Source organism: Cygnus olor, chromosome 13 (genome assembly GCF_009769625.2).
Source record: "Cygnus olor isolate bCygOlo1 chromosome 13, bCygOlo1.pri.v2, whole genome shotgun sequence".
Lineage (NCBI taxonomy): Eukaryota > Metazoa > Chordata > Aves > Anseriformes > Anatidae > Cygnus > Cygnus olor.
Window position 1 is genome coordinate 9,168,227 of NC_049181.1, and position 15,185 is coordinate 9,183,411.

General features: G+C 39.6%; 1 protein-coding gene and 1 long non-coding RNA gene across 5 annotated transcripts in view; one reads left to right on the plus strand and one right to left on the minus strand.

Moving 5' to 3' along the window:
* The window catches only part of SLC6A14 (solute carrier family 6 member 14), a 29,663-nt gene extending 24,945 nt beyond the window's left edge, over positions 1-4,718 (minus strand). The window contains exon 1 of one of the 2 annotated variants that reach the window (XM_040572658.1): positions 4,376-4,718. In XM_040572658.1, coding sequence (XP_040428592.1) covers positions 4,376-4,495 — 120 coding nt within the window. In that variant the 5' untranslated portion in view covers positions 4,496-4,718. The remainder of the gene's footprint in view (positions 1-4,375) is intronic. The other variant, XM_040572661.1, reaches the window with a different exon arrangement.
* On the plus strand, positions 4,701-14,847 carry LOC121077418. 3 transcript variants are annotated; one of them, XR_005824024.1, is made up of 4 exons: positions 4,701-5,176; positions 6,396-6,435; positions 7,134-7,279; positions 13,734-14,847. It is a non-coding gene; the product is annotated as an uncharacterized LOC121077418 (long non-coding RNA). The 3 variants fall into 3 exon arrangements; XR_005824025.1 differs by lacking the exon at positions 13,734-14,847 and adding an exon at positions 8,868-13,723; XR_005824023.1 differs by lacking the exon at positions 13,734-14,847 and having other exon boundaries at positions 7,134-8,056.
* Positions 14,848-15,185: the final 338 nt, after the last annotated feature.

Sequence of the window (15,185 nt, forward strand, 5' to 3'; positions counted from 1 at the left end):
AGTCTTATTTATACAAGATTTTCTGTATAGGAGGCAGTCTCATAAGGCATAACTTAGTTACATGAAAATTTGCTTTCTGCTCTGGAATGAGGGTTGTTGTTTTTTTGTTGGTGGTTTTTTTTTTTTTTTTTTTTGCATGTGTGTGGGGCGGGGGGATTGGTTGGTTGGTTGGTTGGTTTTGTTTTTGCTTGTGTGTTTGTGAAACAGGCTGCCCAGAGAGGTTGTGGAGTCTCCTTCTCTGGAAACATTCAAAACCCGCCTGGACGCGTTCCTGTGTGACCTGATCTAGGTGTTTCTGCTCTGGCAGGGGGATTGGACTAGATGATCTTTCAAGGTCCCTTCCAATCCCTAACATTCTGTGATTCTGTGATTCTGTGTTTGGTTGTTTGGCTTTTTGCTGTTGCTGTTTGTTTGTTTGTTTGTTTTTTGTTCCCCAGAAAATGAGCTTTCATGTTGGAGTGTAATTCCAAAGAGAATGAATTGTTCGGCATGTGATTTGGTCACTTCTAGTCTGATACACATGTATGGAACTAAAGCAAAACATTAGCTGAATCTTCTTAGAGTGTAAATCATGGTTTCCTTCCTCACCAAGACACTGAAGAAGGGCCCCAGGTACATATGCAGCATAATATGACACTAATACTAAACTGGACACTGGTATTAGAAGAGTCAACACATGAATCCTTCTAGCAAGGGGCTGGCTTTCTCTTTCATGTTTCACTGCTTCTCATTTCTTGGCTCTTTGCTCCTATACAGTGTTGCTTTACAGGCTAAATTACACAGTTTTGTGTCCAAACTTGTTTAACTACTATCCTTCCTTGCCAGAATGGGGGCAGGGGAGAAGAGGAAACACTGTTGGTAGAGTGTGTGAGATGAGGTGATGTGGGTTGCATTTACCCACATGCTTAACTGATGGGAAGACAGTGTTTTTCATTTACATTCAAATGACGTGCACTTGGGGCTTAATCTTGTGCGTCAATAACTGGCTGAGACACTAAACTAGATGTTTCAACTTATTAACTTCAGGAAGTTTACAAGGAGGTTGATGGTGTTGTGAAACATTTTCCTGTCACTGACTAAAAGACTATTGATTATACCAGTTCAATCAAAAATTCTGATAAATTTATTTTATTGTGTCCTAATAAATTAGGCTTTTAGTTTTCATTGGCTCACTTAGCAAAGAATACACTTCCTCTACGGGCATGCATTGGTTGTTAAAGCGGATGTGGATGAGAGAAAACTGAATCCTAGAGTAGATTTCAATCTGTCACATTGGCATACAGATTTACCACTATGCGGGTAGGTGTGTATATAAATATTTAGAACCGGTTCTTCCTTGTCTGCCTAAATCAAGGCCAGATAACATATCCAATAATTTGAATATTTCAAGCAATATATGTAATGACATGGACATGTGCTTTAGTCCTTTCACTTAGAAAGATAAAGATTGCAAACACAAGAATGCTATCGCCACGTGGCACTCTGAGCAAGGTCAGGTGTTTCAAAGGCACACTAAGGTCACAAACAATAAAATATACTGCAAATAGATAACTTGGTATCTTTGCTCCAATATATTATGGATATTTACCAGATTGGCACTTGTATCTTCTTTACCAAAAGAAACTATTAAGCATTTTTATTACAGACTCAGAGCAAGAAGAAAAATAATAATAATAAAAAAGTTATAGACTTTTTAGAGTGCTTATAATGGATACTCTGAAAGGGTTTATCCTAATCAGTTTATTTAATAGGAAGGGTTACTGCAGTGTCTGAAGACCCAAAGCAGGAGTCTTGGGAAGGATAGATCTGGGTCCCGCTGTGTACAGTAGTGTCATCCCATTTTCTCCTTAAAATGATCAAACCTCAGTTTAGCCCATTGTTTTCCCCCGTTACTCCAAATAGAGCACTATTCCACAACGTTCAAAGGTAAAGACACCTCTGAAGATCTAACTTCTTAGCAACTGCTGTTGTGCTTAATTAGCTTTCTTTTCCTTCTTTGTTATCCTCCCATGTCCATAAAGCCCATGTCTTTCCTCCCATCTTTCCTTTCACCCTGTCTGTTAAGACCTATCATATCTTCTGTCAGTCTTTGATATTCCTAAGATAAATAAACCAAATTCTTAAGAGTCACATCTCAGTTCCTCTGGTAATTCTGACATCCCTTCTCTGCACCTCTTCCAGTCTGAATTAGGCTTCTTTGAACGTGGGTAAGCACAGGCAGAGACAAAGGGAGGGGAGGACAAGTATGCAAACTTTGAGGACAATCTAAGCATCATGTTTACATGAGAGCCCAAACAGATGAGGCACATTCTCCAGCCATTTGAAAAGCTGTTGATCTCAGCAGGGTGATAAAGCAGAGCCAGCAAGTCTAAAGTTTTGTCACCTTAATACATTTATTTATTAGGGCAATTCTTTGGTTAATGTTTGAAGGTAGTTTCCCAGAGGAGACAAAAATTAAACTATATTTGCAGAAGATTAAGTCACCTTAGTTAGTTTTATAGTAAGAAAAGAGTCTAGGAGGAAGTCGCTGGAGATGGGAAACATTTGTATTAAACACCAAATTCATTAGAAGTGAATGTCTAAAGGACAAAAGAATTCTAAAATACAACATAGAGCTTGAGCATTTCCAAAAAAAAAAAATGCTAAAACATATAAACCTTTTTGAAATTTTTTATATTTTTCTTTTCAAAACATTTTTAAATAGTTATCACCTGCTTTTTCTTTTTTTTCTTTCTTTTTTTTTTTTTCCTTTCAATTTATCCTGAGCATTTTTATTACTCCAGCCACAGAACTAAGAAATGCATTGTTTAGGATCACAGAATAACTTGAACTGGAAGGTACCTCTAATCCAGCCTCCTGCCTCTGGGGAGAATGGACTCCCCTTCCCAAGGAACAAAATAGGATAAAATAATACTGAGATATTTTTTCATGAGGTGTTATGGAAATCGTTGGCTTTCTGCATTTTTAAAATGCTGTGCTAAGGAGAAATTCAGTCAGATGTCAGTTTTATGAGGAGATATCTAGAGCTAGCAAGGTGGTTACAGAAAGAGACAAATGTTCTGGGTTTATACAGGTCATCCCATCAACACTTCCTCATCAAAACCAGGGTCTTATCTGGTGTAAAACTGTAAATAATGTTCTCCAGATACAACTGTTAGTTCATTTTGATTCCAAGACCTAGAAGAAAGAGTAGGTCTTCTTCCCAGACTATCCCATTCACCACCTGAAAAATCCCTTAGCAAGACAAGGACTCAAATATTTCTCATGCAATTTCTATTCCTTGAAAGACACAAGATTATTATTATTACTTTTTTTTTTTTTTTTTTAACCACTGTGATATCTGATTTATATGCAGTCCTCCAGGATAGTTATCGTTGTACTGAGCACACTGTGGTTCAATTCATCTAACCACCTCATTAGAGTCTAAACTACTGCTTAAACTCACAGGAAGAGACCTAACTGCTAGGAAAGCCTTCATGGACGATGTTAGCTTAACCTGTGCCTTTCCCACTTGCTGGAATGCATTTCTGAGGCACTGCTGGTGGAACCTGTACATGTATCTGTATTCAGCTTGGATAGGTGATCCTGAAACTACCGACAGCTGGAAGTTGATATGAAATGATGTAGGGATGAAATCCATTCCTTTCTTTGCTGAATGACTAATCAGCTACTGACTAATCCCAGACATGTCCTTGGCCAGATGAACCTTTATTAGAATCATAGAATCATAGAATATCCCAAGTTGGGAGGGACCCACAAGGATCATCGAGTCCAATTCCTGACTCCACACAGGTCTACCTAAAATAGGTATATCTCCTGTATCCTCACTGGATTTAAATCTATTTCAAAAGCTCTTTTGTGAGATTGCAATATGAAATTTCTCACTTTTATTGAAATCTGCCAGCCTCTAAGATTGTTGACCACACTTATTTTGTGTTATAAATGAAGAAGAATTTACAGATGCAGTAGATAAGGTGTGCTTGTGTGTGTGTGTGTTAGCTATTTCCCTTTCTCTCTTCAGCCCATTCCTTGTGCATCTATTCCTGTTTCTTCCAGTTTGGACTGACTGATATGTAACCCAGACACCATTTAACCAACATACACAATACCTGAGCCATATACAATCACAACAGAAATTCCAGTTTCACAGCAGGATGGTGAGAAAGAGACAAAGTTCATGCTTAATTGTGGAAGGAAGATAACAAGTATAACTTGTTTGTTTGAATAACACTACCTTAATTCCCCACCCCTTTAATGAGATGCCAGGCTTAGCTTGTGTACATGCAAAGCTGAAACGAACACGAGGCTTGGAGCCTATGTCAGTCACACTGGTCACACTCAAGATGACCTCTAAGCCATTTACATGAATACCTACTTCTTCCTCTTCCAGAAGCTTTTCTTCTCGTCTTTTTTTCTCCCGGTAGCCTTGGACTTTTCCCTCTCTCCAAACTTTACAACCAAAACTCCACTTCATACAGCAGCTAAGTACGGCCATTTCTGTTTGTCACGCCTTGTACTGACAGGTGGCTTCATGCAAATTACCCATTGTCACCCGCATCCACACCTCCTTGTGCCAAGGCTGCAAGAGAAGTCTCACTGTTTGGCACAGCACCCTTCACCCTTGTACCTCCCTCTTACCTTTTTATCCTTACTTTGTTGAATTTAATGATGGCATTTAAGAATTTGAACTTGGGTTTGTTTGTTTCTTTGGTCTCCCAGATGTTTCAGTTTTTCAGGAAGACAATACATCTCATAGCTCTTTGCTATGAAAATTCCTTCTTTTCTTTGGGGCATGGTGCAAACATGGTTGTCCAAAGATAGCAGACTCCCACTTCAGCAATGTGTTAGGGCAGATCTTTTGCCAGACTACATCCAGGGAAATTCAGTGCTTACATAATGATAACTTCTTCTATAGCAGTGCCTCTTGGCCAGGGCAGGCACAGGTGTTATGCCTACATGTACCTCAGTGGTCACCCCAGGCAAGGAGAGTGGCTGGGTGCCCGTAGCTGGGCAAGCAGAATGTCCTTGGGGTGTGATGCTGGTTGCTAGGAGCTGCAGCATGACGCTTCCATCCCCTGTCACTGCCTTCCCCATGACAATTATTTTCTGTAGTGGGATTACTTGTGTTTACTGTTGCTAAAGAAATCAAGCTGATTTAACAGTACTGAAAAAACAGGTTGGTTTTCCTGATGATGGGACCAGTCTTTCTCCTTGACCAAGTTTTCAAAATTCAGTGATAACTTGGAGAACTCTTTCCTGGACATCTGACTCGAAGTATATTGTATTAAGTGTGGGCTAAGTGTGCCCTCTCCCAGAGAAGGGCAACTGGTCAAGTGCTGACAAATGTGTCTCTTTGCTCTAACAAGTGGCTTTTTCACTGGTATTTGAGAATAAGGCAGCTTATTAAATAGCAACATTTCAGTATTAGAAATGCCATGTATATGGTTTGGTTGTGTCTATGAATAAGAGCCAGTGTCTAGATAAAATGCCACTACAGTTTAAAACTCATTAGGAACAACCCACGGCAAAACACTTCTTTGTAAATATTTTATTATTCCTGTCTCTCTTCAGCTCTTTTTACGACAAAACACATGCATAAAAACAGAGGTAAAGTCTCACTCAAAAAAGAAAAACTTTTGTTAAAATAACTTTTTTTTTCCTTCTTTCTTTTTATAGAAAAGATACAGATAGCAATTTTGGCCAAAGTTAGTAGTCAAAGGACATACATAGATTTTGCAAGACAACATGATGATTTAATTCTTGTATTCATTCAAAATGGAAAAAATATAATACATTTATTTATCTTAGTATTTTATTTTCTGTCATTATAGCTGCTTTATACATCCTCTTTCTTAGTTTCTCTTTTTAAAAAGCTCAAAAAAATAATCCATGTCTAGTATGCTTTCTGTGGCTTAAACTAGATCAGAAAGGAAATGTCAGACTTGTTCTAATTCTTTGTTAAACTACACCATCATCTGTCAGGTGCAATGCCTAACAGATGGAGCAGCTCTTCTCTTTTTTATTTGCAGTGACATTCAGATCAAAAGATTTCTGTATGAACAAAGAGAGCAGCAGGCCAGGTGGGGAATCAGAATCCAAAAGGCTACTTAAAATTTGTTTTGCCTCCCAAATGGGATGCAGTAGGTTCCTATGGTAGTTGCCAAAACAATCAAATTATTATATATATACAATTATTTCATATATATTTATATATTTTATATATATTTTCACAGAAACTACTACATGGAACCTATGAAGCATTGCTAATTTTTTTTAAGGTTGCATTTACTTCCTGCCATATAAGCCATACCTTTTAGGATGTAAACTGGAAGGCTAAAGTCTTTTTTTTTTTTTCTTTTTTTTTTTTCCCCCAGTTATATTCCTGACACTGCCAGCAAGTCTTGAACACATGAAAACTTAAAAGCCTCCACCCCTGTAAGTCCACTCTGAGCTAAATGATTGTGTTTATCCAAAGCTGTGGTTTTTTTTGGTCACATCAGGCCTTAACCCTGCTGAGAGCTTTGTGCTCTCAGGTGGGAGGAGATGGCATCCAACATCCCAGACACACTTCTGGCCCTTGGTCCACCGTGCATGTCCTATGAAACTCAATACAGCCTCCAGCACTCCTGTCCACCCTCCATCAATGGCCATCACCCCCACAAACACCGTGGAGTTAAAATACTCAGAAGTGAAGGAACTGAGGAGGTGTGCTTCATTAGAAACAGCAACTTCACTGTGCCACCCAGATCTATTTATTCTAGCTTGCCAACCCACAGAACAAAAGATAACCCCCACAGGAAGGTATGAAATGCGTGCAGTGCTTCTCCTGCTGAGTCCCTGCTTTGTTTTTTCCCACTCTGTTTCTCAGTCACCCACCGTGCTGTCAGATTGTGGCAGGTGGAAATGTGGGAGGCTCTAAAACCTGACTTGGAGCTGTGTAAAGAGGCAACTCCCAGATACTATCAATTGTTTGGCTATGTTTTTGTTTTCTGGCTGATTTGTTTGAAATGTGTGAAGGTTTTTTAAACTTTCCTTAAGGTTACTTCCATTGAGGAAGGTAATTTATTTACATACAAGTGGTTTGAGTTTGGACACAAATATAACCCAAGATAATCTTTCCTTCTCTGTTTTAGCCAAAAGGAGTTTACTCAAAGCCTTTATCAAGCCCTCTCCTTCCATATACTTGAGACCAGGGAGACTGCATAAAAGGATTAGTGTGTAGTCCCACCTGTGGCAGTCACAGAGTAAAGGCCAACTGCTGAAAAGTTCAGGAAAGAAGGTAAGTTATCACACCACAAAGGTCTATGTGTCATGTCAACAAAGCCTTGTAAACCACAGCATGAGAGCCTTTGAAGCGAAAACCAGGAAACAAGATTGAGTCTTACACTGCAATGAGAGGAAATCCCCAAACTTGGTAAAGGGAAACATTCTGTACTGTTGGCTGCAAGTTTTTGTTGTACAACCCTGTTCCTGAAGGCCATCCTTGCATACCAGTAAAACCACAAATGGGATGCAGAAGAGCTAGCTCTGTCCCAGCTTTGGGCACAAAAGGCAGCTCTGGGCCCTTCAGGTCTCTATTTAAGCCTCTGATGTAGCTGTGGATGACAGGGGCTGTGACAGGCTCTACACTGTCCTGTTTGGTACTGGTGGTGATCTTGGACAGGGACAGTTTGCAAACCTCTTTTTCTAAGGCATAAAGAGTCCTGGAGACACTGGTCCTAACCCTGCTGTTCATGGAGGTGCTGAGGTTTAACATGAAAATTTCTTTTTTCAAATAGGTTTTTATGAAGATTCAATGTATGAAAGTATCAAACTCACTAACTTTCTCCTAGCTTAGAAAATCCTGTGTGTTTATGGGAACCATGCACACACAGTTGATAATCTGTTGATTTAAGTAAGGTAGGACTTCACCTATTGTTTGGGTCTTTCTTGTAAATTCCTTCTCTGTGGATAAGAGCAATCTCTTGTGTTGATTAACACAAGCAATCTATCTCACAACTGCAATTCAATCTCTCCTTGCACTCCCTCCAGCATCTTCCTCTCCCTGCCCAGCACTGCCCCTAAAACTGCAATGTTCTTTCATAAGTGCCAGCAGAGGGGTTCAACCATTTTTTGCTTTAATTTTCATCTCCTCTTACTGCTCTTCCTAGAAAGGCTGTGTATCAAAAAATAATGTGTTCAAAATCATACTGAATATGAGAGACCCTAGAAGTCACTTGCATTAGAATACAGATGTTACTGAAGCTTCCATTTCTCATTTGCTGTCTGCCTGGACTTTGCTGTTTGGATGCCTTTGCAGTGGGTGAGCAGGAGCTGGACTGGAGAACAGCTGGTACCAGAGAGTATCGAGAAGTGGATATCTAGTAGAGGAAGTTTAATATCTGGCATGAAATGCTCCTTATCTTGGCCTTGGAGAAGTAATCTCCTTTCTTTGCAGATCCCTTAGTTGCATCAATAGCCACTGCAGAAACGTGCATGGAAAAGTACTCACACCATTGACTTAAAAAGTCCTACCATAGCATGGTGACAACCAAAGCACATGAGCATGTAGTGATACACTGTTCACATCAGGCAGAGAACACATTTTTTGTGTTTGTGCTGCTGAAGAAATTTGGACAGCAGGAATGGGTTCACCACAGAAACATAAGGAGGCTTTAAAACTATCTAGTAGTGCTCGGTGTCAGCTCATGCAGGAGCAGTACCCATTCTTGTACTATATTTCATCACCTTCACTGTGGCATCTGGGTCAGGGTTGGTATCAGTCTCAATCTTGTTTTATTAAATGTAACAACATCAGATACACTTTAATTATTTGCTCTTTTAGTTATGTTTCTGCTTCTGATTGTTGATTTTTGTTTCTGCTGTAGGTATTTGGAGTGAAAACATTAAATGAACTTCAAGTGAACTTAAGTCAATGTAATATAATCAAAGAGTTTATCTGAAGTACTATAAAAATGATATGAGATCACACACTACTGAGAGCAGATTGTGTAAACAAGAAGAAATGTCTTATACAAGCTGCTAAAGCATTCTTAATCGGGAAGTTTTATTGTTGTCTAGTTTAGTTAGTTATTAATCTCACTGTTAATTACAAACTTCCCAAATTTTATTCCGTTGGATTCTCAAGATATAGGCTTTCTGACTGGGATGGTGTCTGACAGCAACACTATCAGAAATAAACCTCTGAGGCAGAAGACCTTGACTGTATCATGAGGTATATGGAGGTCAGCCTCATTTGCCAGGTACAACTCGGTATGGACTTGGGATCTAAAAAGGCATTAGCTCTGCCTTCCTGGCATATCTTGACTTCTGTACTCAGTTTCTGTACTGGCTTTCAGAACAGATATCAGGACTATAACTCAAGGTAAATTTTGGATTTGAAAATTGTTCTTGAGACTGTGTATAGAGGAAAGACTATAAACTCCCTTATTATTTTAAGGGCTGAAAAGTTATGGGAAAGCCAGTTTATCTGACCAACAACTGGGAAACAAGGTTAAATCCCAAAGTGGAGCCACTGGACAAATTCAGAATCAGGGTTATGAACCACAACCCAGAGCCTGAATTTGAGATCCAATCTGTTTTAGGCAAAATACTGTGACCTTTCATAGAATACGTTAAATAGATTAGAAATCTGGTAAAGAATCGTATTTGATCAAGAATATTGTATGAAACAATGCACACAGTTATGGGCAGAAAACAGTTTAAAACAAAACGAGACAGTCATTATAGATTGTTTAAAGTTCAGTATTGACTGAAGAAACGGTTATTGTGTGGAGACTTTTATTTGGCTTTTGGCAAGGAAATACTTCTAAAGGTCACAGAAGATTACAGTATAAAGGCCAAAGCTGGGGAGAGAGCAAGGTGAGGGTGCCCAGGAAATAAATGAGGAAAAGACTAGAAATAATATTCAGGTTAAAGCTATTCTTTCCCTTATGAACTGGAATTCCACAGTGTAGTAATAACCCAACTTGAATGAGTGGAAATGACTTAAGAGCCAGGGAACAGCAAACAAAAGTACACACCAGGGCACTGCAAACAGAACTGGCACTGCAGGATCAGGATTTCATCACTCCAGGAAAAGACAGCCCTAGTGTTCCCACGGGGAATACCGAAACAGTTGCTCTTGCCCTTGAGGCACATGACTGAACCCAAGGGAATTTCAGAGGACAAGTGCTATAAAGAATGACCTGTGAAGAACTGATCATCTGCTCTCACTGTAAGGGGCATGGGCAGCTCTCAGTAATGCCATGCCCACAGTAGTTTCAAAGGAGAATTCAGAAACTACTCTAAAAACAAGTGACAGTTGCCAAACTAAATCCTCTGAACTAGATGTTTTATTTGCTTCATAACTTTATCTTTGTATTTACCACACTGCTATGAAAAGCTGTGGCTCTTTTCATTAAAGAGTGCCTCCAGTTCTATGTTTCTATATAAATTATTTGCCTTACAATGTTAGAAATGATGAAACAAACAAGCAACAACACATCATTCTTGTTCTTGCAGTTGCTGTCATAACTGACCGGAAATTTGTTTGTTTGTTTGTTTTTATTACATTGTAAAATCAGGTGAAATAAATGGAACTAGTGGCAGTTTCACTTTTCTCATGGCTTATAGTGCATTCTTACATTTTTGTAAACAAAGACCATATGGCTTGCTAGACAGAACATCAAACATGAAACTAAGAACACCCATTCTGAGTCTGACACAACACACTGCGGGCCAATTTCCATCTTCTTTCTGCACCTACAGCTGTCAGTGAACCTGTAGGAGGCTGGCATATGCCTGGAATGCAGACACACAGCTTGAGAGAGCAATTTCATCTTTCTGTTTCCTCATATATAAAACAGGGAGGACATGACCAAGCTACGTATGTAACCAAAGGTTATCCTTCTATAGCATTATGTAGAGCAGAGCAACTCAAAACCCTGCACCTGTTTGATTTATCAGTAGGACTGTTAGAGTATTAAAGTTTATGTGTGGTTATTCCAAAAAGCTGCATATATAGGTACGTGTGTACTTCAGTCCTGATAACTGATGTGCCTAAAGACAAGCAGAGCCCAGAGCCTTTGCTACATCTGTTTCAGGGTATGAATGCAGTGAGGAAAGAGGCAGTGGCTTCTCCATTGTACAACCAAAATCTACGACTCCTTAACCTTCCTCTTCCGATCATCCACCAGCAAATCTGCCCTAAGATTTGTATTTTCAACCCCAGAATTTAATCCCCAGACCTGATCAGCTGTGGGATGCTGGCAACACAGAACATTATCAGAAAGCAAAGCTTAACTATCTGTCATCTTGCACTCTGATGCTTGCTCAGGGATCACACTGGGGGCAGAATGAGCAAGACCATGTACAAGAGGAATGTCCATCTCTGCAGCCCTTCAAGACAATGAAGCTGAACTTCTGGCAGCCTCTCAGAAGCTGATAGCAGACCCAGACTAGAATGGGGAGGGCTACTAGTAACAGGTGATTCTGTTTAATCTCTCATTAAATTATCATGATACTGGCAGGTAACATGCTATTAAGTCTTAGGACAGTGTAGGCTCTGAGGGCTATATTTGGGTGTGGGAGGGGGTTGTTTTTCTCTCTCCCAAAACTCATAAGCACATTCCTTAGCTACAGTGACCTCACTGAAAGGGTGGAGGAAGGAGAGGTGGATTTCACCTCAAGATAAAGGTGTTTCTGCTGAAACTGAAAGTAAAGGTGAGACTGGGTTTTCCTCCTTCTTTCCAGGCCCATAACCTACCATATTTACCCCCTCTCAGGAATTCCCGATGGTCCTGCACTTCAGGAAAGTTAAAACCCCACAGCCTGCCTGTCTCGGTGACTGTGGTACACTTTATCACAGTGTGCACTGAGACTTGCATAGCAATCTACCCATTATAATACAACAGTGAGAAGAACATGGACAACTTTACTCCTGCATAGGAAAGTTTTTCCATTAAAGGCTTCTACACTCAGACTTCTCAACTGATAAGCACTCTTTGTACCTTCAGTGACTTGCACATAGCTGTAGTTTGGAAAAAATGTTCCCACTCATCTGGGTCTGGTCCAGGTATCACAGGCAGTCTGATCAGAATGGGCTTTCCTAACGCCTGGACTGGTGAGCACAGCTCTTGTTAGCTGCCTCTGGACACCTCCCAGTTGGGCATGGCACAGCAGCCAGGCATGGACTGCTGAGTGCCACCCCTTCCAGACTGCTTTGAGCAGATCTCACCACTCAACAGCCCAAGGCAGATGCCAGACTTATAGTCCTTTGCCCTGGTGTTACTCTGTGCTCCAGCTGGACTGTTCCAAGATAGCTGTGCTCCAGAAGAGCAACAAAATTGTTGCCCAACAGGCAGAGTCTCGGGACTGTATGAGACAAAGCATCCGAAGAACTGGAATAAAGCCATGAACATGCTGGATGCCAGATCAAAACCAAATACTGAGCAGTCCCTCTCCCTCCATCCATCCAAAGATAAACACAACAGCAGCCTTTCCCCCAACCCCCTCCCAGCTGCTCCCAACAACAGTTTCTTTCTCACCATCTAAACAAGTGACAGTAAAATGTCCAATATGCCGCCTGGTGGGAGAAAGAATAAAGCACTGACACTGTGTGGGACGGTGTCCTAAAATACATTGCTGAGAACTAGAGAAATGCTTGTTCAGAGGATTAAGCCCTGCAGCAAAAAGGTTAGAGGATTACACTAGAGCAATACTTGACCAGTTCTTCAGGAAGTACATTATAGATTTTTCATGGCATAGTTTTTGGGAGTAGTTTTTTCTCTGCAATCCCTACGGGGACCTAGGGGAACATTTACAGAGTTACACCTATACAAATAATTGCTTTTTATGACTCACACAAGAAGTTCAGACTGTTGTGAAAAAGGAGCATACCCATTAAAAGCTACTAGATCAAAATTCTTGGACAAACACCAATAGTTTTCCTACATCAGGCAACAATAAAAAATAATGTAGAAAGACAATTGCCAGGAGCATCCCAGCACTACCCTGGTCATTTGTATAATGGGATTTGAGGGAAGGAAGACAAGGTTAACAAATTTGGAACAAACACAAGGCAAACAACCAACATTTGGGTCCTGCCATTTGTAACTGGCTGCATTACTAGATCAAAATCAGCCAGCAAAACATGTATTCTATCAGAAGAAAAACAAAAATAAAATTTAACCAGTTCTACTGAAACCAAGGAATATCAGGATGAAGAATGTAGTCATGGCACAGGAGACAAATGACAAGATCAGACACAAAAATCTAACCTCTGCTCTGAGGAATGCAGTGCTAAAGCTCTGTAAGAGCTGTAAGCCAGCTAGGAAGATGCATGAGTAGAGATGGCCAGAGATTTGCAAAATAGAAAAGGTAAGCTTTAAAAAAAAAAAAAAAAAAAAAAGAACTGATGAGGTCATTACTAACAATGATGACTAACTCCATCCCTATTCAGGGCAAGGACAGTCAGGTTCACATCTGAAATGCTGACTTGAGAGCTTTTAAAATCCAGCTTCAATAGGCTTGTGGAAAAGCAAAGGGCAAAAATGGAAAAGCAAAGCAAAGATTTGGGTGCTGTTGTCTTTCATCAGGAGTTATTGCAGTGAATGAGACTGATGGGTGGCATCAGATTTCTCAATATTAACTTTTCTTTTTGTTGGAAATCAAAAAACCACAACCGTTATGAAATCTGCAATTTGTGTGTGTGTTTGATCCCCGTGTAATTTTTATTTGTATTATTTCTTCAGGTTTGGAAAGATAAGACATTAATACTATTGGAATGTTGAAGCTTATCAGAAAAGCTCTGGAGTATTCCTTCACTTCTTGTCTTCTAAGTGTTTAAGAACATTTCCTCGATTGCACAAGACAGAAAATACCAGAGGACTCTGCAGCAGAAGCTAGCACTCTGAAAGGAAAGGTTGCTGCTGATAAATCTGCCAGGTGGCATGTATTTACTCAAGGAATCATTTTGCTTCATATAGAAGAGGGTTAAAGGTACAGCATAAAGGCATGGCAAATTTGTTGTTTGTGACTGTACATATTGAAAGGACGACTTCACTATTTAACTCAGCCTTGCAGCCCAGAAATTCCCCAAAGTGGGTATTGCTCATTGCAATGAACACACTGTCAAACACACTGTTTTTACGCTCTGATTATAGTGTATTATTCCTGGACAGTGTTCTGGAAGGGGCCATGAACATACAGTCTGCTGCTGACTTCAAGTAAAGTTAATGAAAAAAAATAACACTTCCTCCCTGATATATCATCACCAGCAAAGAATGTATTATGTACCTGAAAGGATACATAAGGGTCTACGAAGAACAGTTACAAAACACCAGTCTCCTATAGCTCATTTGGTCTTGCACTTTCATAGGACATTTTTTAGGATTCATATATAGAAAGAGGTAGAAAACTGCTGATTGAGTTCAACCACAGGAACTGGCTGAAGCAAAAATTATTGCACGAGATTCCTTTGCAGGAGACAAGGGTAGGCTAATATAAATATCCTTCCTGTATTCAGATCTTGGAATTTCGGATAGGTATAGAAAAACAAACAAACAAACAAAAAAAACTCCTAAGCTTACATCACATTAGCCTACATGAACTGTACTATTCATAAACATAGGGCATATCTAACAAAACACCTGGAATAGACTTGATATGAACCAGATACCTAGGAGGCATAAAAGCCAAGCAAAGGAGTTAAAATTATGACTAACTTATATTCCAGCAAATAGAAAACAAATGGCTTTGCTCTGAAATTAATTTAGTACTCACATAGGGTGCCAGACTGAATTAGAGCTTATAATGAAATATATAAGAGGCCTGGAATTGCCACAGGAAACTGCCACAAGCATTTTCAAAACCTTTGAAATATTTCATTTAGGTATAAAGTAACATTCATATTTGTTGAGTTAGTCACACTGAGTTTTCTAAATGTGTTTTTCTCCAAAGTTATGCAACTTTTGTTTTTTTAAATTATTATTTTTGCTATTCCCATCCGGTCTGGAAAACAACAATTTATACCTGCAGCAAAATGCCTCAAACACAGGTCAAAGCTGATTTCATCAATGCATAGTCTTCGATGGAATCTTACCTTGTCTTCTGTTTTATCCTTCATTTCTATGTAGATTTTTTTTTTTAGATGACAGGTAAACCAGAATTTTACTCTTGTTAAGGTAGGCAAAAAAAAATGAAAC